We start from the raw sequence: 25,000 nt of genomic DNA, 5'->3' as shown, positions 1-25,000 counted from the left end.
ATTCAGAAGGGGTTGAGTTTCCCTTCTTAACTTTACTGGAATGAATGAACACTTCGTCGCCCTATTCTCTGTGCTTACCTCGACACAACACAGGAGAACAGTCAGACTATTCTCTGTGTTTACCTCGACACAACACAGGAGAACAGTCAGACTATTCTCTGTGCTTACCTCAACACAACACAGGAGAACAGTCAGACTATTCTCTGTGCTTACCTCAACACAACACAGGAGAACAGTCAGACTATTCTCTGTGCTTACCTCAACACAACAGAGGAGAACAGTCAGACTATTCTCTGTGCTTACCTCAACACAACACAGGAGAACAGTCAGACTATTCTCTGTGCTTACCTCAACACAACACAGGAGAACAGTCAGACTATTCTGGAAACCTTTTGACTGGAATGCAGGGGCAGCTTTTGTTGGTTATTAAATATGACATTTTAGCCAGGGTCACATTACAGTGGTGATTGTTGTGATGTCAGTTGAGGATCAAAGCATCACGCTGACTCTCCGGGTGCATCCCAAAGGGTACCCTATTCCCTATATAGTGCACTACTTTAGACCAGAGAATGACACCCTATTCCCTATATAGTGCACTACTTTAGACCAGAGAATGGCTCCCTATTCCCTATATAGTGCACTACTTTAGACCAGAGCCTATGAGAATAGTGTTTAGGGAGTAGTGTGCCATTTCGGACACAACCTATGACTATGACTGACCTGGACCAGGAGTCATCCCAGGGTAGGACATGATGACTGACCTGGACCAGGAGTCATCCCAGGGTAGGACATGATGACTGACCTGGACCAGGAGTCATCCCAGGGTAGGACATGATGACTGACCTGGACCAGGAGTCATCCCAGGGTAGGACATGATGACTGACCTGGACCAGGAGTCATCCCAGGGTAGGACATGATGACTGACCTGGACCAGGAGTCATCCCAGGGTAGGACATGATGACTGACCTGGACCAGGAGTCATCCCAGGGTAGGACATGATGACTGACCTGGACCAGGAGTCATCCCAGGGTAGACCATCATGACTGACCTGGACCAGGAGTCATCCCAGGGTAGGACATGATGACTGACCTGGACCAGGAGTCATCCCAGGGTAGACCATCATGACTGACCTGGACCAGGAGTCATCCCAGGGTAGGACATGATGACTGACCTGGACCAGGAGTCATCCCAGGGTAGGACATGATGACTGACCTGGACCAGGAGTCATCCCAGGGTAGGACATGATGACTGACCTGGACCAGGAGTCATCCCAGGGTAGGACATGATGACTGACCTGGACCAGGAGTCATCCCAGGGTAGGACATGATGACTGACCTGGACCAGGAGTCATCCCAAGGTAGACCATCATGACTGACCTGGACCAGGAGTCATCCCAGGGTAGACCATCATGACTGTCCTGGACCAGGAGTCATCCCAGGGTAAACCATGATGACTGACCTGGACCAGTACCCACATGTACATATTACTTCAACTACCTCAACTAGCCGGTGCCCCCGCACATTGACTCTGCACCGGTACCCCCTGTATATATAGCCTCCCTACTGTTATTTTATTTTACTTCTGCTCTTTTTTTCTCAACACTTTTTTGTTGTTTTATTCTACTTTTTTTATTAAAAATAAATGCACTGTTGGTTAAGGGCTGTAAGTAAGCATTTCACTGTAATGTCTACACCTGTTGTATTCGGGGCATGTGGCCAATAAAATTTGATTTGATTTGATTTCATACCACTAGAATGAGGACCATTGTTGTGAGTTCTGATAAGTGGCGTGCTTCCTGATCTGGTGATCTATTTTAGTGCCTGGGAGCTTTTCAGCAAGTGACATAACGTCTGGAAAAAAATTACAGAATTACCTTGAGGTTACATCCAATATCCACATATCTTGAATGAATCGTTTTACCTTACCGATTCATACCTAAATGAATCATTCTACCTAAACGATTCATACCTAAATGAATCACTCTACCTAAACGATTCATACCTAAATGAATCATTCTACCATTGATCAACAATGAAATGATCAAGCCACCACTTGGCAGTGAAACATAAGTATTGATTGATTTGATTGTATTTATGATAGATAACATGGTACTAACCCATGATGGATAACATGGTACTAACCCATGATAGATAACATGGTACTAACCCATGATAGATAACATGGTACTAACCCATGATAGATAACATGGACCAGAGCCTATGAGAATAGTGTTTAGGGAGTAGTGTGCCATTTCGGACACAACCTATGACCATGACTGACCAGGACCAGGAGTCATCCCAGGGTAGGACATGATGACTGACCTGGACCAGGAGTCATCCCAGGGTAGACCATCATGACTGACCTGGACCAGGAGTCATCCCAAGGTAGACCATCATGACTGACCTGGACCAGGAGTCATCCCAGGGTAGGACATGATGACTGACCTGGACCAGGAGTCATCCCAGGGTAGGACATGATGACTGACCTGGACCAGGAGTCATCCCAGGGTAGACCATCATGACTGACCTGGACCAGGAGTCATCCCAGGGTAGACCATCATGACTGACCTGGACCAGGAGTCATCCCAGGGTAGGACATGATGACTGACCTGGACCAGGAGTCATCCCAGGGTAGGACATGATGACTGACCTGGACCAGGAGTCATCCCAGGGTAGACCATCATGACTGACCTGGACCAGGAGTCATCCCAGGGTAGGACATGATGACTGACCTGGACCAGGAGTCATCCCAGGGTAGGACATGATGACTGACCTGGACCAGGAGTCATCCCAGGGTAGGACATGATGACTGACCTGGACCAGGAGTCATCCCAGGGTAGACCATCATGACTGACCTGGACCAGGAGTCATCCCAGGGTAGGACATGATGACTGACCTGGACCAGGAGTCATCCCAGGGTAGGAAATGATGACTGACCTGGACCAGGAGTCATCCCAGGGTAGACCATCATGACTGACCTGGACCAGGAGTCATCCCAGGGTAGGACATGATGACTGACCTGGACCAGGAGTCATCCCAGGGTAGGACATGATGACTGACCTGGACCAGGAGTCATCCCAGGGTAGGACATGATGACTGACCTGGACCAGGAGTCATCCCAGGGTAGACCATCATGACTGACCTGGACCAGGAGTCATCCCAGGGTAGACCATCATGACTGACCTGGACCAGGAGTCATCCCAGGGTAAACCATGATGACTGACCTGGACCAGGAGTCATCCCAGGGTAGACCATCATGACTGACCTGGACCAGGAGTCATCCCAGGGTAAACCATGATGACTGACCTGGACCAGTACCCACATGTACATATTACTTCAACTACCTCAACTAGCCGGTGCCCCCGCACATTGACTCTGCACCGGTACCCCCTGTATATATAGCCTCCCTACTGTTATTTCCCATTGACTCTGCACCGGTACCCCCCTGTATATATAGCCTCCCTACTGTTATTTTATTTTACTTCTGCTCTTTTTTTCTCAACACTTGTTGTTTTATTCTACATTTTTATTAAAAAATAAATGCACTGTTGGTTAAGGGCTGTAAGTAAGCATTTCACTGTAATGTCTGCACCTGTTGTATTCGGGGCATGTGGCCAATACAATTTGATTTGATTTGATTTTATACCACTAGAATGAGGACCATTGTTGTGAGTTCTGATAAGTGGCGTGCTTCCTGATCTGGCGATCTATTTTAGTGCCTGGGAGCTTTTCAGCAAGTGACATAACGTCTGGAAAAAAATTACAGAAATACCTTGAGGTTACATCCAATATCCACATATCTTGAATGAATCGTTTTACCTTACCGATTCATACCTAAATGAATCATTCTACCTAAACGATTCATACCTAAATGAATCACTCTACCTAAACGATTCATACCTAAATGAATCATTCTACCATTGATCAACAATGAAATGATCAAGCCGCCACTTGGCAGTGAAACATAAGTATTGATTGATTTGATTGTATTTATGATAGATAACATGGTACTAACCCATGATAGATAACATGGTACTAACCCATGATAGATAACATGGTACTAACCCATGATAGATAACATGGTACTAACCCATGATAGATAACATGGTACTAACCCATGATGGATAACATGGTACTAACCCATGATAGATAACATGGTACTAACCCAGATGGACCTGTTGCATGTATGCCAGCAGCGCGGCCCGGTTGGCGTCCCAGAGCCCAGGCAGATCGCTCTCTGGAGGGAATTTACAACAGGACAGCTCCAAGGTGATCTCTAGACACTGGCCCCACACGTAGTTATAATCCTGCATCCCGCCTAGGAAACAAGATAGAAAAACATGAAACTGAGCCAGACTTGAGCCATAATGGTGCATGACACTGTATCAGTCCCTGTAGTCTATTAGGCCAATATCTATTGAAGGGCCATATGATGCAGTTCTATATGCATTGTACACTGAGATGATGTGGAACATACCGGAACATTTGCATAAATCTCCCATTGACATCATATTATTTACGAGAACGTTCTATTTATGCAAGGGGGGGGGGCTTAGGTTCTGACCTGGGTGTCTTATCAACTCTGCTAATCTTAACCAAATATCTCCAGGGTGATGACAACACCGATAGGTTCACCCGGTGAAAAGTAATGTACGTGCACACGTGACCTCAATTATTAGTATTGTAGCAAATGAGTCCCGACCGGGGTATGAACCCGGGGACCCAACACCCTTAGCTTATGACCCCAGATCTGTCCACTGCTAGATTTACTGACTGACCTGGTAGAGGATACCAGTAGTAGCCATTGGTGATGCCCTCCTTAAAGTCCTTGGAGTCGTAACAGTGGTCTCCCTTGTGCATCTCGGTGTGTGTGTAAGAATAGGTTTTAGACAGCTGGATCAACACGTCGTTGTCAGGGGCGACACTGGAACCCCTCTGCAGCTCACTGCCTGGATGACAACACAACACAACATGGCACCCTATTCCCTATGTAGTGCACTACTTTTGACAAGGGCCCTGGGCTATTTGGGACACAAGGAGACATAACCGATATCGATGTGATTGACTGATTGGTTGATCTAATGATCTCTTGGCAGGGACACCTATTGTTACTCTACTCTGTAGTCATTCTAGTAGTCTCTCTATTAGACACCTATTGTTACTCTGTAGTCATTCTAGTAGTCTCTCTATTAGACACCTACTGTTACTCTGTAGTCATTCTAGTAGTCTCTCTATTAGACACCTATTGTTACTCTGTAGTCATTCTAGTAGTCTCTCTATTAGACACCTATTGTTACTCTGTAGTCATTCTAGTAGTCTCTCTATTAGACACCTATTGTTACTCTGTAGTCATTCTAGTAGTCTCTCTATTAGACACCTATTGTTACTCTGTAGTCATTCTAGTAGTCTCTCTATTAGACACCTATTGTTACTCTGTAGTCATTCTAGTAGTCTCTCTATTAGACACCTATTGTTACTCTGTAGTCATTCTAGTAGTCTCTATATTAGACACCTAATGTTACTCTGTAGTCATTCTAATAGTCTCTATTGGACACCTATTGTTACTCTGTAGTCATTCTAGTAGTCTCTATTAGACACCTATTGTTACTCTGTAGTCATTCTAGTAGTCTCTCTATTAGACACCTATTGTTACTCTGTAGTCATTCTAGTAGTCTCTATATTAGACACCTAATGTTACTCTGTAGTCATTCTAGTAGTCTCTCTATTAGACACCTATTGTTACTCTGTAGTCATTCTAGTAGTCTCTCTATTAGACACCTATTGTTACTCTGTAGTCATTCTAGTAGTCTCTCTATTAGACACCTATTGTTACTCTGTAGTCATTCTAGTAGTCTCTATATTAGACACCTATTGTTACTCTGTAGTCATTCTAGTAGTCTCTATTAGACACCTATTGTTACTCTGTAGTCATTCTAGTAGTCTCTCTATTAGACACCTATTGTTACTCTGTAGTCATTCTAGTAGTCTCTCTATTAGGATCACTCTCTTTCCCTCCCTCTCTGTGTGATGGTGTCACGTACCTCCGTTGCTGTTGTCGTAGGGGTAGCTGGCCACCACAGCCCCACCGTGCAGGTTAGCCGACAGGACGAAGCTCTCAGTCTTCAGCCAGTCCATAATGGCTCTCACCTCTATCTCTTGCCCTCCACTCTCCTTCTTAGAGAAGGCATCTGGGAAGTTTCTGTTCAGATCGATGCCGTTCTTATTGAACCTGTCAGGAAACCACATGACAAAAGACAGAATAGAAAGTTCACTAGGTACCAACCACACCTTCAACATACGCTTTAAAACATTTGAGATAGTTTAATGCAGGAAAAGGTTATACAGTATGAATGCAGAATGGTGTCATGCAGAAATGAGGTTGAATTTGAACTGTAACACTTCCATTCCAACTCTGCAACAAAACTAAAAAAAGAAACAGTGTTGTCACAAATATGTTGTAGTTATTAAAGCCTGGCTAGGATATAATGTCTACAAATGTTTCTTTTTTGTATTGAGTAGAAATGTTTTAGTTCAAGTTCAGATTTATTCCCCCCCACATCGCCGTCAGTACAAACGGAGACCCATGGTGCATGACAAATGACAGAGTCCCATCTAAACACACTACCACATTTGTAAAGAGTTCAAACTAGGGACAGACAAGGGACCTGTCAGAAAGAACAAACAGCTGGTGGAATTGTATCACTCTCTCTTTCTGTTGGCCCGTCTCTGCTCTGGGAAGACATTCAGAGCACTGATGTCCATTCAGTCTCATCAGCACACTCCTTATTTAAAACAGTCATTGGTCCATTCATACGATTCAGGCAGAGAGCCTGATTGAAATTCTGTGGTCAGTGTTTACCCAGATGACGAGCGAGGACACCAAAAACACTCAATGCAAACAGTCACTAACCGTACAGACTGAGGTGGACCTGCACCAAACCACTGTCTTCCTACTGTTCTTCTCTATTTCTGCTCTGTGATGACGTTCACAGTGACTTAAGAACTCAAACACCCATCCAGTGACATCATTTGAGGCGTCTTTAGGTCTTAGTGAAGAGATATATAAATCATATAAAAATCGGTCCATCAATAGCACCCTATTCCCTATATAGTGCACTACTCTTGCCCAGCGCCTGTGCACTATATAAGGAATAGGGTGCCATTTGGGACACAAGCCAGGAGAGAAGAGAGAGGAGAAAAGGAGAAGGATGAGGAGGATGAGGAGGAAGAGGAGGAGGAAGAGGAGGAGGAAGAAGGAGGAGGAGGAAGAGGAGGAAGATGAGGAAGAAGGAGGAGGAGGAGGAGGAAGAGGAGGAGGAAGAGGAGGAGGAGGAGGAGGAAGAGAAGGAGGAAGAGGAAGACAAGGAGGATGAAGTGCCAGAATGTTTGCTGAGCTCGTCAGTGCGTGGCCGGGCTGGGATGTGAGGTGCATTGTGGGTCAGCTTTATAAGGCTATCTCAAACCCCCCTCTGCCCCCCCTCTACTCCACCTCTCCCCTGAGCACAGAAAGCTCTTTGCCCCCCCTCTGCCCCCCCCCCCTCTACTCCACCTCTCCCCTGAGCACAGAAAGCTCTTTGCCCCCCCTCTGCCCCCCCCTCTACTCCACCTCTCCCCTGAGCACAGAGAACTCTTTGTCCCCACGCTGTCTCTCAAGGAGGAATCACAGCTCTGCTACGCTCGAGGGAAGAAGAAGACCTTGCAGTTTGAGTCACTCCCAGGTGGTATCCCTACATCAGGGGTCTTCAACCTTTTTTGACCAGGGACCCCTTCCTGGAAAACTGGCGACCCGGGGGCCCCCATCATACGTTAGCAAAAAAATTTTTTATCACGTCTTGTCTTATCAGGTTATTGACAATGTCATGGAGAAGTAATCAACATTCTATAATGAATGTATTTGGTGGATAAGAGTTCAGGTGGACCTTCGCTTCAGCAAACAAAGCAAAGGAAAGGAGGGTTGCTGGACAGCAATGACAAAAACCATGAAAAGGGCTGACCAAGAAAAACTTATTCCAGGCAGAAAGGAGTTGGAGAACTCAACAAAAAAGGCAGAGAATCATTCATTTTAGCTCACTTTTATCCGTTGTTCAGGATGAGTACAGGTGACTGACTTTTCGACACTCTGAAGAAGAACGTCAGCTTGATGTCGAAACGTCAGTCACCTGTACTCCTTCTGAACAATCCTAAACTCTAACATATTCGCTAAGTGCAGCTGTTTAAACAAAGGTTAGCCATGTGTTGGAAAACATTATGTCCAAGTCAAGGAGGCTTACCAGCACCACTGTCAAGCAGGTGGCCTATTCACGGGTGCTTTTTCAAAGTCAGTACCTCCCCCCGGTTGAAAACACCTGTACTCTTCTTGAACAACGGCACTTGTGTTTTATTTATCTAACAATTGCCACTGCTTTCCAGGGAGTCCAATGTTCAAATGGACACAGTATATTGAGTAAAAACATTTACAGAGCTGCCTCTGGTGTATAGTACTCTGGTGTATTCTGTATAGTACTCTGGTGTATCCTGTATAGTACTCTGGTGTAGCCTATATAGTACTCTGGTGTATTCTGTATAGTACTCTGGTGTATTCTGTATAGTACTCTGGTGTATTCTGTATAGTACTCTGGTGTATCCTGTATAGTACTCTGGTGTAGCCTATATAGTACTCTGGTGTATTCTGTATAGTACTCTGGTGTATTCTGTATAGTACTCTGGTGTATTCTGTATAGTACTCTGGTGTATTCTGTATAGTACTTTGGTATAGCATATATACTACTCTGGTGTATTCTGTATAGTACTTTGGTATAGCATATATACTACTCTGGTGTATTCTGTATAGTACTCTGGTGTATTCTGTATAGTACTCTGGTGTATCCTGTATAGTACTCTGGTGTAGCCTATATACTACTCTGGTGTATTCTGTATAGTACTTTGGTATAGCATATATACTACTCTGGTGTATTCTGTATAGTACTTTGGTGTAGCCCATATCCTACTCTGGTGTATCCTGTATAGTACTTTGGTGTATCCTGTATAGTACTCTGGTGTATCCTGTATAGTACTCTGGTGTATCCTGTATAGTACTCTGGTGTATCCTGTATAGTACTCTGGTGTATCCTGTATAGTACTCTGGTGTATCCTGTATAGTACTCTGGTGTATCCTGTATACTACTCTGGTGTATTCTGTATAGTACTTTGGTGTAGCCCATATCCTACTCTGGTGTATCCTGTATAGTACTCTGGTGTATCCTGTATAGTCCTCTGGTGTATCCTGTATAGTACTCTGGTGTATCCTGTATAGTACTCTGGTGTATCCTGTATAGTACTCTGGTGTATCCTGTATAGTACTCTGGTGTATCCTGTATAGTACTCTGGTGTATCCTGTATAGTCCTCTGGTGTGTTCTGTATACTACTCTGGTGTATCCTGTATAGTACTCTGGTGTATCCTGTATACTACTCTGGTGTATTCTGTATAGTACTTTGGTGTAGCCCATATACTACTCTGGTGTATCCTGTATAGTACTCTGGTGTATCTTGTATAGTACTCTGGTGTATCTTGTATAGTACTCTGGTGTAGCCTATAAGGTACTCTGGTGTATTCTGTATAGTACTCTGGTGTATCCTGTATAGTAATCTGGTGTATCCTGTATACTACTCTGGTGTATCCTGTATACTACTCTGGGGTAGCCTATATAGTACTCTGGGGTATCTTGTATAGTACTCTGGTGTATCCTGCCTGGTTTAGCTGTCTGGCCTGTGGCTGACTGCCTGGTTTAGCTGTCTAACCCTTCCCTTCTGGAGGTTATTATAGCTGTTGTGGTCAGGCTGGAAGAGGCTGTAGGCTTGGCCCAGGCTTGGCCCAGGCTTGGCCCAGGCTTGGCCCAGGCTTGGCCCAGGCTTGGCCCAGGCAGGCTAATAGAAACCCTATAGCCCAATTCTGATTCAACTCGTGCACTTGTTCAATACCTCAAGGATTGTGCAATCATTCCTTATCCTCTAAGTGTTAAATAAAGGTTAAATAAAATGTTTTAAACAATTTAAAAAAGTGTACACTTGTTCACTTTTAAATTCTCAAGGATTTAAAAGCATTGTCTTGGCGTCACTATTGAGTCAAGCATATTTTAATTCCTACGGCAACCCAACGCTTTTAAACACTTGATGGGGAGTGAACAAGTGTGCACTTGAGGGAGGGGAGAGTCAGGATTGGACTCCAGCAGCGGGTCAGCACAAGCTACCTGGCCGTTCAGCAAAAGACCAGCAGGAAATATCCCAGATTGTGCCTTTAACAGTGTTTAAAACACGGCACGACCAGGTCTAACGCACACACACACACACACACACACACACACACACACACACACGATCACATGTCTTTACCCCAGACCACAGAGAAACAAATGATCCCCTGCAGGAATGTCTGTGAGCTTAGATGCTTACAACGCCACTGCTTTGATGTGAAGAGTTTGTGGTCGGCTAATGCTTCTCATCCATTACACAACATAATTGTTTTCAACGTCAACATATCTTCAACAGCATCTTCATACGGGGGGGGAGAGCTCACTCCAATGGTTTTTAACTTCCAAGAATCAGAATTTAGTAAAAACATACGTATCTCTGGGTAGTCGAAGGTTTGAAAACACAACAGTTAGAAACCAACAGGATGCACGGTCAAATCTTTCACTGTGTTTTAACGGCACCATACCGCTCGCTGCAATCGTTTGCTTTTGGGGAACGCAAACAGTTTACGGCTCTCACAATACAGCTGGTCCTCATTAGGCAATAAAATAAAACACTTTCCTAATGGAAGGCAGGGCTGGACTAGGCTGGACTGGACTAGGCTGGACTGGACTAGGCTGGACTAGACTGGACTAGGCTGGACTGGACTGGACTAGACTAGGCTGGACTGGACTAGACTGGACTAGGCTGGACTGGACTGGACTAGACTAGGCTGGACTGGACTGGACTAGGCTGGACTAGGCTGGACTGGACTAGACTGGACTGGACTGGACTAGGCTGGACTGGACTGGAGGACTAGACTGGACTGGACTAGACTGGGCTGGACTGGACTAGGCTGGACTGGACTAGACTGGACTGGACTGGAGGACTAGACTGGACTGGACTGGACTAGGCTGGACTGGACTAGACTGGGCTGGACTGGAGGACTAGACTGGACTGGACTGGACTGGACTTGACTAGGCTGGACTGGACTGGACTAGACTGGACTGGACTAGGCTGGACTGGACTAGACTGGACTGGACTGGACTAGACTAGGCTGGACTGGACTAGACTGGGCTGGACTGGAGGACTAGGCTGGACTGGACTGGACTAGACTGGACTGGACTAGGCTGGACTGGACTAGACTAGACTGGACTGGACTAGGCTGGACTGGACTGGAGGACTAGACTGGACTGGACTAGGCTGGACTGGACTGGACTTGACTAGGCTGGACTGGACTAGACTGGACTGGACTGGACTAGGCTGGACTGGACTGGAGGACTAGACTGGACTGGACTAGGCTGGACTGGACTGGACTGGACTTGACTAGGCTGGACTGGACTGGACTGGACTAGACTGGACTGGACTAGACTGGACTGGACTAGGCTGGACTAGACTAGGCTGGACTGGACCAGACTTGACTGGACTGGACTAGACTGGACTGGAGGACTGGACTAGACTAGGCTGGACTGGACTGGACTAGACTGGACTGGAGGACTGGACTAGACTGGACTGGACTAGGCTGGACTGGACTAGACTGGACTGGACTGGACTAGGCTGGACTAGACTAGGCTGGACTGGACCAGACTTGACTGGACTGGACTAGACTGGACTGGAGGACTGGACTAGACTAGACTAGGCTGGACTGGACTCGACTGGAGGACTGGACTACACTGGACTGGACTAGACTGGACTGGACTAGACTGGACTAGGCTGGACTGGACTGGAGGACTGGACTAGACTAGACTAGGCTGGACTGGACTGGAGGACTGGACTAGACTAGACTAGGCTGGACTGGACTAGACTGGACTAGGCTGGACTGGACTGGAGGACTGGACTAGACTAGACTAGGCTGGACTGGACTGGAGGACTGGACTAGACTAGACTAGGCTGGACTGGACTCGACTGGAGGACTGGACTGGGCTGGACTGGGCTGGACTGGACTCGACTGGAGGACTGGACTGGACTGGACTGGACTGGGCTGGACTGGACTGGACTAGGCTGGACTGGAGGACTGGACTGGCTCCTTTTGCTGTCACAGCACCTTGTTTTACTTAAAACCTGACAGTATAGCAGAAAACTGTACTGCCATTAAGAAATGTTGCTAGGAATTAGTCTCGGTGTTGTACACAGAAGGTTGAGAATCATCCACATCAACAATCACTACAGTGTGTCTGGATGGGGATTCAAACAGTGTAGTAGTCTGTGGAAAATGCTATGTAGCTGATTCAAAACCAGTCAGGTGGAACATGCCACTGTCTTATTATTATGATGATGTATAATCATCCAATAACTCTTTAGTCAAATCACATATAATAATACACGACACATTAATAACGTTGGTCTCTTTGTTACCACAGTCATTTACAGAGACCGCCTCACAAAATGGCACTCTATTCCCTCTATAGTACACTGGGGTCCTGGTCCAAAGTAATGCACTGTACTGTCTACAGTAGGGAAATAGGGTGCCAATTTGGGAGGCAGACAGAGTAGGATGAGAAGACTTGAGCATGTTTCCTATCTAGTCATGTGACATTTTATAGTGTTTATAAAACAGACTATTCTATTCCACTCTCAGGGGAGAGAGAGAGAGAGAGAGAGAGAGAGAGAGAGAGAGACAGAGAGAGAGAGAGACAGAGAGAGGTGGAGGGACTGAGAGAGAGACACCGGTAGAGTGACAGAGAGAGACACCGGTAGAGGGACAGAGAGAGACATGTAGAGGGACAGAGAGAGAGAGAAAGTGAGACGCTCTCTCGCCCACGCTCTCTCTCTCTCTCTGTCCCTCTACCTCTCTCTCTCTCTGTCCCTCTATCGGTGTCTCTCTCACTCTGTCCCTCTACCTCTCTCTCTCTGTCCCTCTATCGGTGTCTCTCTCTCTGTCCCTCTACCTCTCTCTCTCTGTCCCTCTATCGGTGTCTCTCTCTCTGTCCCTCTACCTCTCTCTCTCTGTCCCTCTATCGGTGTCTCTCTCTCTGTCCCTCTACCTCTCTCTCTCTGTCCCTCTATCGGTGTCTCTCTCTCTCTGTCCCTCTACAGCTCTCTCTCTCTGTCCCTCTACCAGTGTCTCTCTTTCTAAGAGAAAGGGACAGAGAGAGAGAGCGTGGGCGTGAGAGTGTGTCTCACTTTCAGTTACTATAAACAGATTCCTTAAACAATCCAGGAATACTCTTTGTAGAGCTGTCCCTGCAGTTGAACCCTCCAGCAGCAGAGGCTGTGGCAGAGCATGTGGGTGCCCTGTCTGAGTGCCCTCTCTGGGGTGCCATCACTGGTCCGGTGGGGGTACTATGGAGGGAGATGGATGGCCCAGTAAATGGACTGGGGCCGCGTAGTGTTTATACCCAGACATACATCTGTTTATACCAGACCTGACAACACATAACATTGGTGATTTACTCAAGGGAGAGAGCAGGCCTGCCTGCCTGCCTGCCTGCCTGCCTAACTGTCTGCCTGTCTGTGTCCGTGAAGTGAATGGGTATCCTCCAGGTGCTTGACAGTGTTATCTTACTCACTAGCCTACCCCCCCCCCCCCCACCCCTTCCTCACCCCTGCCCATATCCTCCTCCATCCTCATCCTCCTCCTTCTCCCCCAGCCTCAGGGCCTCTCCAAGGTAATATCCTCCTCCATCCTCATCCTCCTCCTTCTCCCCCAGCCTCAGGGCCTCTCTGAGATCATATCCTCCTCCATCCTCCTCCTTCTCCCCCAGCCTCAGGGCCTCTCTGAGGTCATATCCTCCTCCATCCTCCTCCTTCCCCCAGCCTCAGGGCCTTTCTGAGATCATATCCTCCTCCATCCTCCTCCTTCTCCCCCAGCCTCACGGCCTCTCTGAGGTCATATCCTCCTCCATCTCCCCCAGCCTCAGGTCCTCTCTGAGGTCATATCCTCCTGCTTCTCTCCCAGCCTCAGGGCCCCTCTGAGGTCATATCCTCCTCCATCCTCACCCCCCCCCTCCTTCTCTCCCAGCCTCAGGACCTCTCTGAGGTCATATCCTCACCCCCTACTCCCCCAGCCTCAGGGCCTCTCGGAGGTCATATCCTCCTCCATCCTCACCCCCCTCCCTTTCTCCCAGCGTAGGGCCATCTTTCTTACTAACATAACAACAGCTACAGTATTGTGACTGTAGAAGGAGTTGGGCTGTCCCCGACCCAAAAAAAATCTTGGCCGACCAAAAGTCGTCTGTTCTTTCGACCAATCGATTGGTCAAAACGTTTAAAACGTGCATTTTTCCATATATAGACACACCCTATCCTATGTATGTGAGCTTGTCTGACGCGTTAAACTTGATGAAATAAGACAAATGCCTCAAGAGGGCGCCAGAGATCTAGATAACCAGAAGAAAAAATAACTTAACCTCACCCAACTATTCTCCTCCTGCTCCTGCTGGCTTTCACAGATTCTGCCGTTACTCTCCTGAAGTTGCCGGTGATAGGCTACACGAGGAGTCGGCAACCTTTCTCATTTGGAAAACTTATCTTACCATTTCTACTGATCTGCGTGCCAGTTATGGTTTTCATATGCACATTTTCGTGAAATAGTTTCATTTAATTTATAATAACGTCTTCATATCTCAAAATCATTGTCATTTGGTTAATCAAAATTCTATCCAAATCTAAATGAAAATGATAAACCTAAAAAGTAACTTCTATTGCCATTTGCCAACTACGTAAAAATAGCCTACATAAAGCCAACAAATGAAAACATTGCAGCCTGCAGGTCGAAAAATAACCTGATAAAAATAAATATCCTCTAAATCACATTGGCTACACATGGCCTGTCTGCAACGAATTTGAAACATTGCATCAACTATTAACTTGGGTCTGGCCAGAAGCTTGCACTAGCGAAATTGCAACATAGCATAAAATATTCTGGGCCCTCAGAGTTTCACGGGCCAGTGAGCTCGGGACAGACACAGCTGTCGGCTATTTGCGCAAGGGATAAGAAGCAGTGCTTTAACAGTAAATGGACTACTGGTGATATATGTAATGGGGAATTGATAAACACTAAACAATCAAATCAAATTGTATTTGCCACATGTGCCGAATACAACAGGTGTAGACATTACAGTGAAATGCTTACTTACAAGCCCTTAACCAACAATGCAAAGTAAAATCGATTTAATAAAAAGTGTTAAGCAAAAAAAATAAAAGCAAATAATTAAAGAGCATCAGTAAAATAAAATAACAGTAGGGAGGCTATATACAGGGGGGTACCGGTGCAGAGTCAATGTGTGGGGGCACCGATTAGTCGAGGTAATTGAGGTAATATGTACATGTGGGTAGAGTTAAAGTGACTATGCATAAGTAATTAACAGAGTAGCAGCAGCGTAAAAAGATGGGGTGGGGGGGCAGTGCAAATAGTCCGGGTATTTGCACTGGGATAGGATAAAGTAGGATAAAGTAATCCTTCTAACCCCCCCCCCCCCCCCAAATTGTAAAGTGGTTATCCCACTGGCTATAGGGTGAACGCACCAATTTATGAGTCGCTCTGGCTAAGAGCGTCTGCTAAATGACGTTAATGTGCCCTTGAGCAAGGCACTTAACCCTAATTGCTCCTGTAAGTCGCTCTGGATAAGAGCGTCTGCTAAATGACTAAAATGTAAAATGTAAAAATGTAGCCATGATTAGCTGTTCAGGAGTCTTATGGCTTGGGGGTAGAAGCTGTTGAGAAGCCGGGAGCCTCCAACCACATTTTCGGATCAAGCATACATTGGCTTTTAGTCTAGGCCTCCACAATTGATTAGTTCACTGAGATGGGCGCAAATATATATATATATATATATATATATATATATATATATATATATATATATATATGTCACGGATTCAGCCGAGGCTGCTCCTCCTCCTTGCTTGGGCAGGCTTCGGCATTCGTCGTCCCCGGAGTACTAGCTGCTGCCGATCGATGTTTCGGTGTTTGTCTTGTTTGGTCTTTATTGTTTACACCTGTTTCCCATTATGTTTTATTGTGTTCCCTTTATAACCCTCTGGTTCTCATTGTGTATTGTGCGTAATTGTTTTGGTCTTTGCGGCAGTTGCCCATGTGTGTGGGTCATATTATTTCCTCTCTGATTGAGGTTGCCTTTGTACTTTGTATTTGCACTGCATCCAGTAAAGGTTCTGCCAGTAGCTCGGTGTCTTGCTCTTGACTTCGCCTACCGCATACACGTCGCTGTGACAATATACATGTTACTGCTCGACTAAAACAATCTCGGTCGACCAACAGCCTAACGACCAAACAATCGACCAGTCGACTAATTGGGGTCAGGAGTGAGAGTGAGTGAGTGAGTGAGTGAGTGCTAAAATGTAAATGTAAATGAGTGAGTGAGTGAGTGAGTGAGTGAGTGAGAGAGAGAGAGAGAAAGAGAGAGAGAGAGAGCGAGGCAGAGACACAGAGACACAGAGAGAGAGAGAGAACAGCTATACCACAGAGACACAGAGACAGAGAGAGAACAGCTATACCACAGAGACACAGAGAGAGAGAGAGAACAGCTATACCACAGAGACACAGAGACAGAGAGAGAACAGCTATACCACAGAGACACAGAAACAGAGAGAGAACAGCTATACCACAGAGACACAGAGACAGAGAGAGAACAGCTATACCACAGAGACACAGAGAGAGAGAGAGAACAGCTATACCACAGAGACACAGAGACACAGAGACACAGAGACACAGAGAGAGAACAGCTATACCACAGAGACACAGAGACACAGAGACAGAGAGAGAGAACAGCTATACCACAGAGACACAGAGACAGAAAGAGAACAGCTATACCACAGAGACACAGAGACAGAGAGAGAACAGCTATACCACAGAGACACAGAGAGAGAGAGAACAGCTATACCACAGAGACACAGAGACACAGAGACAGAGAGAGAACAGCTATACCACAGAGACACAGAGACAGAGAGAGAACAGCTATATCACAGAGACAGAGAGAGAACAGCTATACCACAGAGACACAGAGACACAGAGACAGAGAGAGAGAACAGCTATACCACAGAGACACAGAGACAGAGAGAGAACAGCTATATCACAGAGACAGAGAGAGAACAGCTATACCACAGAGACACAGAGAGAACAGCTATACCACAGAGACACAGAGACACAGAGACAGAGAGAGAACATCTATACCACAGAGACACAGAGAGAACAGCTATACCACAGAGCACAGAGAGAACAGCTATACCACAGAGCACAGAGAGAACAGCTATACCACAGAGACACAGAGACAGAGAGAGAACAGCTATACCACAGAGACACAGAGACACAGAGACAGAGAGAGAGAACAGCTATACCACAGAGACACAGAGACAGAGAGAGAACAGCTATACCACAGAGACACAGAGACAGAGAGAGAACAGCTATACCACAGAGACACAGAGACAGAGAGAGAACAGCTATACCACAGAGACACAGAGAGAGAGAGAACAGCTATACCACAGAGACACAGAGACACAGAGACACAGAGAGAGAACAGCTATACCACAGAGACACAGAGACACAGAGACAGAGAGAGAACAGCTATACCACAGAGACACAGAGAACAGCTATACCACAGAGACACAGAGAGAACAGCTATACCACAGAGACACAGAGACAGAGAGAGAACAGCTATACCACAGAGACACAGAGACACAGAGACAGAGAGAGAACAGCTATACCACAGAGACACAGAGACAGAGAGAGAGAACAGCTATACCACAGAGACACAGAGACAGAGAGAGAGAACAGCTATACCACAGAGACACAGAGACAGAGAGAGAACAGCTATATCACAGATACACAGACAGAGAGAGAACAGCTATACCACAGAGACACAGAGACACAGAGAGAACAGCTATACCACAGAGACACAGAGACACAGAGACAGAACAGCTATACCACAGAGACACAGAGAGAACAGCTATACCACAGAGCACAGAGAGAACAGCTATACCACAGAGCACAGAGAGAACAGCTATACCACAGAGACACAGAGACACAGAGACACAGAGATACAGAGACACAGAGACAGAGAGAGAACAGCTATACCACAGAGACACAGAGACAGAGAGAGAACAGCTATACCACAGAGACACAGAGACACAGAGACAGAGAGAGAACAGCTATACCACAGAGATACAGAGACAGAGAGAGAACAGCTATACCACAGAGACACAGAGACAGAGAGAACAGCTATACCACAGAGACACAGAGAGAGAGAGAGAACAGCTATACCACAGAGACACAGAGACACAGAGACACAGAGAGAGAACAGCTATACCACAGAGACACAGAGACACAGAGACAGAGAGAGAGAACAGCTATACCACAGAGACAGAGACAGAAAGAGAACAGCTATACCACAGAGACACAGAGACAGAGAGAGAACAACTATACCACAGAGACACAGAGACAGAGAACAGCTATACCACAGAGACACAGAGAGAGAGAGAACAGCTATACCACAGAGACACAGAGACACAGAGAGAGAACAGCTATACCACAGAGACACAGAGACACAGAGACACAGAGAGAACAGCTATACCACAGAGACACAGAGACAGAGAGAACAGCTATACCACAGAGACACAGAGACAGAGAGAGAACAGCTATACCACAGAGACAGAGAGAACAGCTATACCACAGAGACACAGAGACACAGAGACAGAGAGAGAACAGCTATACCACAGAGACACAGAGACAGAGAGAGAACAGCTATATCACAGAGACACAGAGACAGAGAGAGAACAGCTATACCACAGAGACACAGAGACACAGAGACAGAGAGAGAGAACAGCTATACCACAGAGACACAGAGACAGAGAGAGAACAGCTATATCACAGAGACACAGAGACAGAGAGAGAACAGCTATACCACAGAGACACAGAGACACAGAGAGAACAGCTATACCACAGAGACAGAGAGAGAACAGCTATACCACAGAGACACAGAGAGAACAGCTATACCACAGAGCACAGAGAGAACAGCTATACTACAGAGACACAGAGACACAGAGACACAGAGATACAGAGACACCGAGACAGAAAGAGAACAGCTATACCACAGAGACACAGAGACAGAGAGAGAACAGCTATACCACAGAGACACAGAGACACAGAGACAGAGAGAGAACAGCTATACCACAGAGACACAGAGACACAGAGACAGAGAGAGAACAGCTATACCACAGAGACACAGAGACAGAGAGAGAACAGCTATACCACAGAGACACAGAGACAGAGAGAGAACAGCTATATCACAGAGACACAGAGACAGAGAGAGAACAGCTATACCACAGAGACACAGAGACACAGAGACAGAGAGAGAGAACAGCTATACCACAGAGACACAGAGACAGAGAGAGAACAGCTATATCACAGAGACACAGAGACAGAGAGAGAACAGCTATACCACAGAGACACAGAGACACAGAGAGAACAGCTATACCACAGAGACAGAGAGAGAACAGCTATACCACAGAGACACAGAGAGAACAGCTATACCACAGAGCACAGAGAGAACAGCTATACCACAGAGCACAGAGAGAACAGCTATACTACAGAGACACAGAGACACAGAGATACAGAGACACCGAGACAGAAAGAGAACAGCTATACCACAGAGACACAGAGACAGAGAGAGAACAGCTATACCACAGAGACACAGAGACACAGAGACAGAGAGAGAACAGCTATACCACAGAGCACAGAGAGAACAGCTATACCACAGAGCACAGAGAGAACAGCTATACTACAGAGACACAGAGACACAGAGATACAGAGACACCGAGACAGAAAGAGAACAGCTATACCACAGAGACACAGAGACAGAGAGAGAACAGCTATACCACAGAGACACAGAGACACAGAGACAGAGAGAGAACAGCTATACCACAGAGACAGAGAGAGAACAGCTATATCACAGAGTAGAAGGGAGGCAACCTCCTGTAGTCTGTAGTTATACTACAGTAGGTTACTTTGCACCACCGCTCTGTCATTCGGTTGCGTCCCAAATGGCACTATATTTCCTATATGGAGAACTACTTTTGTCCAGAGCCCTATTGGCCTCTATTTGCTATGTAGTGTACGGCTTTTAACCATGGCACCCTATTCCCTGGTGGAAAGTAGTGCACTACAGAGAATAGGGTGCCATTTGGGATGCACCCTTAGTGTGGAGAAAATAACCCTGTTTACCCACAGACAGACATGTTGGATCCAGATTTATTGCGTAACGCAACGTCAACTTGTGGATGACTTGGTCGTGTCTGATCTGGTCTGAGGTGTGATGTTTCAATGTCAACCCACTGGGGCCCAGTTGGAGCATGAATGGGATGGGGTTGGGGCCCAGTTGGAGCATGAGATGGGATGGGGTTGGGGCCCAGTTGGAGCATGAGATGGGATGGGTTGGGGCCCAGTTGGAGCATGAGATGGGATAGGGTTGGGGCCCAGTTGGAGCATGAGATGGGATGGGTTGGGGCCCAGTTGGAGCATGAGATGGGATGGGGTTGGGGCCCAGTTGGAGCATGAGATGGGATGGGTTGGGGCCCAGTTGGAGCATGAGATGGGATGGGGTTGGGGCCCAGTTGGAGCATGAGATGGGATGGGGTTGGGGCCCAGTTGGACAGAGGTGTTAGACTAACAGTTAGTTAGAGAGTTGAATAACTTTGGCTTCAAAAGATAAAAAGCCTTAAAGCCAAGGAAAAACATCTGTTTTAGTTGTATAAAAAAAGAATTGACTTTGCCCTAGTCGGATGTGGCAAAGTTGGACAGCGGTGTTAGAGACTTTAATAACTTTGTCTTCAATGCTAGAAAAGTTTCAGTCGTAAAGAAGCACCAGGAACACCATAATTAGCAGTCATGGAGCTGCATCAGGATATGAGCAGTCATGGAGCTGCATCAGGATATGAGCAGTCATGGAGCTGCATCAGGATATGAGCAGTCATGGAGCTGCATCAGGATATGAGCAGTCATGGAGCTGCATCAGGATATGAGCAGTCATGGAGCTGCATCAGGATATGAGCAGTCATGGAGCTGCATCAGGATATGAGCAGTCATGGAGCTGCATCAGGATATGACCAGTCATGGAGCTGCATCAGGATATGAGCAGTCATGGAGCTGCATCAGGATATGAGCAGTCATGGAGCTGCATCAGGATATGAGCAGTCATGGAGCTGCATCAGGATATGAGCAGTCATGGAGCTGCATCAGGATATGAGCAGTCATGGAGCTGCATCAGGATATGAGCAGTCATGGAGCTGCATCAGGATATGAGCAGTCATGGAGCTGCGTCAGGATATGAGCAGTCATGGAGCTGCATCAGGATATGAGCAGTCATGGAGCTGCATCAGGATATGAGCAGCCATGGAGCTGCATCAGGATATGAGCAGTCATGGAGCTGCATCAGGATATGAGCAGTCATGGAGCTGCATCAGGATATGAGCAGTCATGGAGCTGCATCAGGATATGAGCAGTCATGGAGCTGCATCAGGATATGAGCAGTCATGGAGCTGCGTCAGGATATGAGCAGTCATGGAGCTGCATCAGGATATGAGCAGTCATGGAGCTGCATCAGGATATGAGCAGCCATGGAGCTGCATCAGGATATGAGCAGTCATGGAGCTGCATCAGGATATGAGTAAGGAAGAGGGGAAGTGATAGTCTGGGTACCAGTCTTTTTAGCTAACGTTCCACTCCTGTCATTTGCCAAAGAGACTGGGTGTTCTTCAATCTTCAAATATGAACATTGTATCATTAATGAGCTTGAGGAGCTCAGAGGATTTTATCCGGATTCGATAACCCTCATAGCTATCCTCCAATCACAAAGGTTATGGAAATATTGGAACTCTATTACTTTTTTTTCCAAAAACCAGTCTGCTCACGTCTAAATTCTCAAACTAAATGCATACTGCAATTGACACTTCGCTAAGCCCCTCCCCCTTGGTTACTGTTGCAACCTCGGACAACATTTTCCCGGGAAGCCCAATTCCTCTTTCTAACCACTGGTGAAATCCCCTCACAATGATATCAAACTGTGCTTCTAATACACAATGAAATCAAACATTCCAGGTGACTACCTAATGAAGCTGGTTGAGAGAATGCCAAGAGTGTGCAAAGCTGTCATCAAGGCAAAGGGTGGCTACTTTGAAGAATCTCAAATATATTTTGATTTGTTTAACAATTTTTTGGTTACTACATGATTCCATATGTGTTATTTCATAGTTTTGATGTCTTCACTATTATTCTACAATGTAGAAAATAGTAAAAATAAAGAAAAACCCTTGAATGAGTAGGTGTGTCCAAACTTTTGACTGATACTGTTATATATATATATATATATATATATATATATATATATATATATATACAGTGGTGTGAAAAAGTGTTTGCCCCCTTCCTGATTTGTTATTTGTTTGCATGTTTGTCACACTTAAATGTTTCAGATCATCAAACAAATTTAAATATTAGTCAAAGATAACACAAGTAAAACACAAAATGCAGTTTTGAAATGAAGGTTGTTATTATTCTCCAAACCTACATGGCCCTGTGTGAAAAAGTGACGAGACAAAAGTTGAACTTTTTGGAAGGTGTGTGTCCCATTACATCTGGCGTAAAAGTAACACCGCATTTCAGAAAAAGAACATCATACCAACAATAAAATATGGTGGTGGTAGTGTGATGGTCTGGGCCTGTTTTGCTGCTTCAGGACCTGGAAGACTTGCTGTGATAAATGGAAACATGAATTCTGCTGTCTACCCAAAAATCCTGAAGGAGAATGTCCGGCCATCTGTTCGTGACCTCAGGCTGAAGCGAACTTGGGTTCTGCAGCAGGACAATGATCAAAAACACACCAGCATGTCCACCTCTGAATGGCTGAAGAAAAACAAAAATGAAGACTTTGGAGTGGCCTAGTCAAAGTCCTGACCTGAATCATATTGAGATGCTGTGGCATGACCTTAAAAAGGCAGTTAACGCTCGAAAACCCTCCAATGTGGCTGAATTACAACAATTCTGCAAAGATGAGTGGGCCAAAACTCCTCCACAGCGCTGTAAAAGACTCCTTGCAAGTTATCGCAAACGCTTGATTGCAGTTGTTACTGCTAAGGGTGGCCCAACCAGTTATTAGGTTGTAGGGGGCAATCACTTTTTCACACAGGGCCATGTGGGTTTGGATTTTGTTTTCCCTTAATAATAACAACAACCTTCATTTCAAAACTGCATTTTGTGTTTGACTAATATTTAAATTTGTTTGATGATCTGAAACATTTAAGTGTGACAAACATGCAAACAAATAACAAATCAGGAAGGGGGAAAACACTTTTTCACACCACTGTGTGTGTATATATATATATATGTGTGTGTGTAAGTGTAGAGTCTTTTGAAACACAATCTATTCCTAGTGACTTCCTGCCATTTCCAAGAACCACAACCTCAACAAGAGGCTTGTTTGTATGTATGTATGTGTGTGTGTGTGTGTGTGTGTGTGTGTGTGTGTGTGTGTGTGTGTGTCAGTAGGGTCAGAAATGTTCCCATTTCCTCCTGTGAGGCTGCACTCCAAAGACTCTCCAGTTTAACAGTGCTAATTGCAGAGATGGAGTCGAGACCGGATCCGCGTCCCAAACGGCACCCTATTCCCTACGTAGTGCACTACTTTAGACCAGAGAATGGCACCCTATTCCCTACATAGTGCACTACTTTAGACCAGAGAATGGCACCCTATTCCCTACATAGTGCACTACTTTAGACCAAGGCCCATAGGGAATAGGGTGTACTCTCCAAGCCTATCTCTGGCTAATTGGAGACTGTCCAGCCATTCAAATGAGATAAAAGACTAAGGGCCAGTATTGTGGTTGTGAGTCCTCTGTATTTAGGGTAAACATGAGTGACAGCAAAGTGCCAGGTAGAGGCAGAGGGAAATGTACACAGGGTACACCCCTATTGGGTCTTCTAAATAACCACCAAACAGGTCACTGCAGACAGAGATCAGATCTACCACCAAACAGATCACTGCAGACAGAGATCAGATCTACCACCAAACAGGTCACTGCAGACAGAGATCAGATCTACCACCAAACAGGTCACTGCAGACAGAGATCAGATCTACCACCAAACAGGTCACTGCAGACAGAGATCAGATATACCTACCAAACAGATCACTGCAGACAGAGATCAGATCTACCACCAAACAGGTCACTGCAGACAGAGATCAGATCTACCACCAAACAGGTCACTGCAGACAGAGATCAGATATACCTACCAAACTGATCACTGCAGACAGAGATCAGATCTACCTACCAAACAGATCACTGCAGACAGAGATCAGATCTACCACCAAACAGATCACTGCAGACAGAGATCAGATCTACCACCAAACAGATCACTGCAGAGAGAGATCAGATCTACCACCAAACAGGTCACTGCAGACAGAGATCAGATCTACCACCAAACAGATCACTGCAGACAGAGATCAGATCTACCTACCAAACAGGTCACTGCAGACAGAGTTCAGATCTACCACCAAACAGGTCACTGCAGACAGAGATCAGATCTACCACCAAACAGGTCACTGCAGACAGAGATCAGATATACCTACCAAACAGATCACTGCAGACAGAGATCAGATCTACCTACCAAACAGATCACTGCAGACAGAGATCAGATCTACCACCAAACAGGTCACTGCAGACAGAGATCAGATCTACCACCAAACAGATCACTGCAGACAGAGATCAGATCTACCACCAAACAGGTCACTGCAGACAGAGATCAGATCTACCACCAAACAGATCACTGCAGACAGATCAGATCTACCAC

The 25,000-nt window shown here is 46.0% G+C and overlaps 1 protein-coding gene across 1 annotated transcript in view; it reads right to left on the bottom strand.

Annotated features, from left to right (window-relative positions):
* Positions 1–25,000, bottom strand: part of LOC311117549 (carboxypeptidase M-like) — a gene marked incomplete at both ends in the record, with an annotated part of 95,304 nt that overhangs the window by 5,263 nt on the left and 65,041 nt on the right. Inside the window, 3 exons of the mRNA XM_084192473.1 lie at positions 4,165–4,317; positions 4,778–4,944; positions 6,037–6,228. Coding sequence (XP_084048599.1) covers positions 4,165–4,317; positions 4,778–4,944; positions 6,037–6,228 — 512 coding nt within the window. The remainder of the gene's footprint in view (positions 1–4,164; positions 4,318–4,777; positions 4,945–6,036; positions 6,229–25,000) is intronic.

This window comes from Coregonus lavaretus (genome assembly GCF_964263955.1).
Source record: "Coregonus lavaretus genome assembly, contig: HAP1_SCAFFOLD_175, whole genome shotgun sequence".
Taxonomy (NCBI): domain Eukaryota; kingdom Metazoa; phylum Chordata; class Actinopteri; order Salmoniformes; family Salmonidae; genus Coregonus; species Coregonus lavaretus.
Note: the sequence above shows the minus strand (reverse complement) of the source record. Positions and strands in the feature narration are given on the sequence as shown.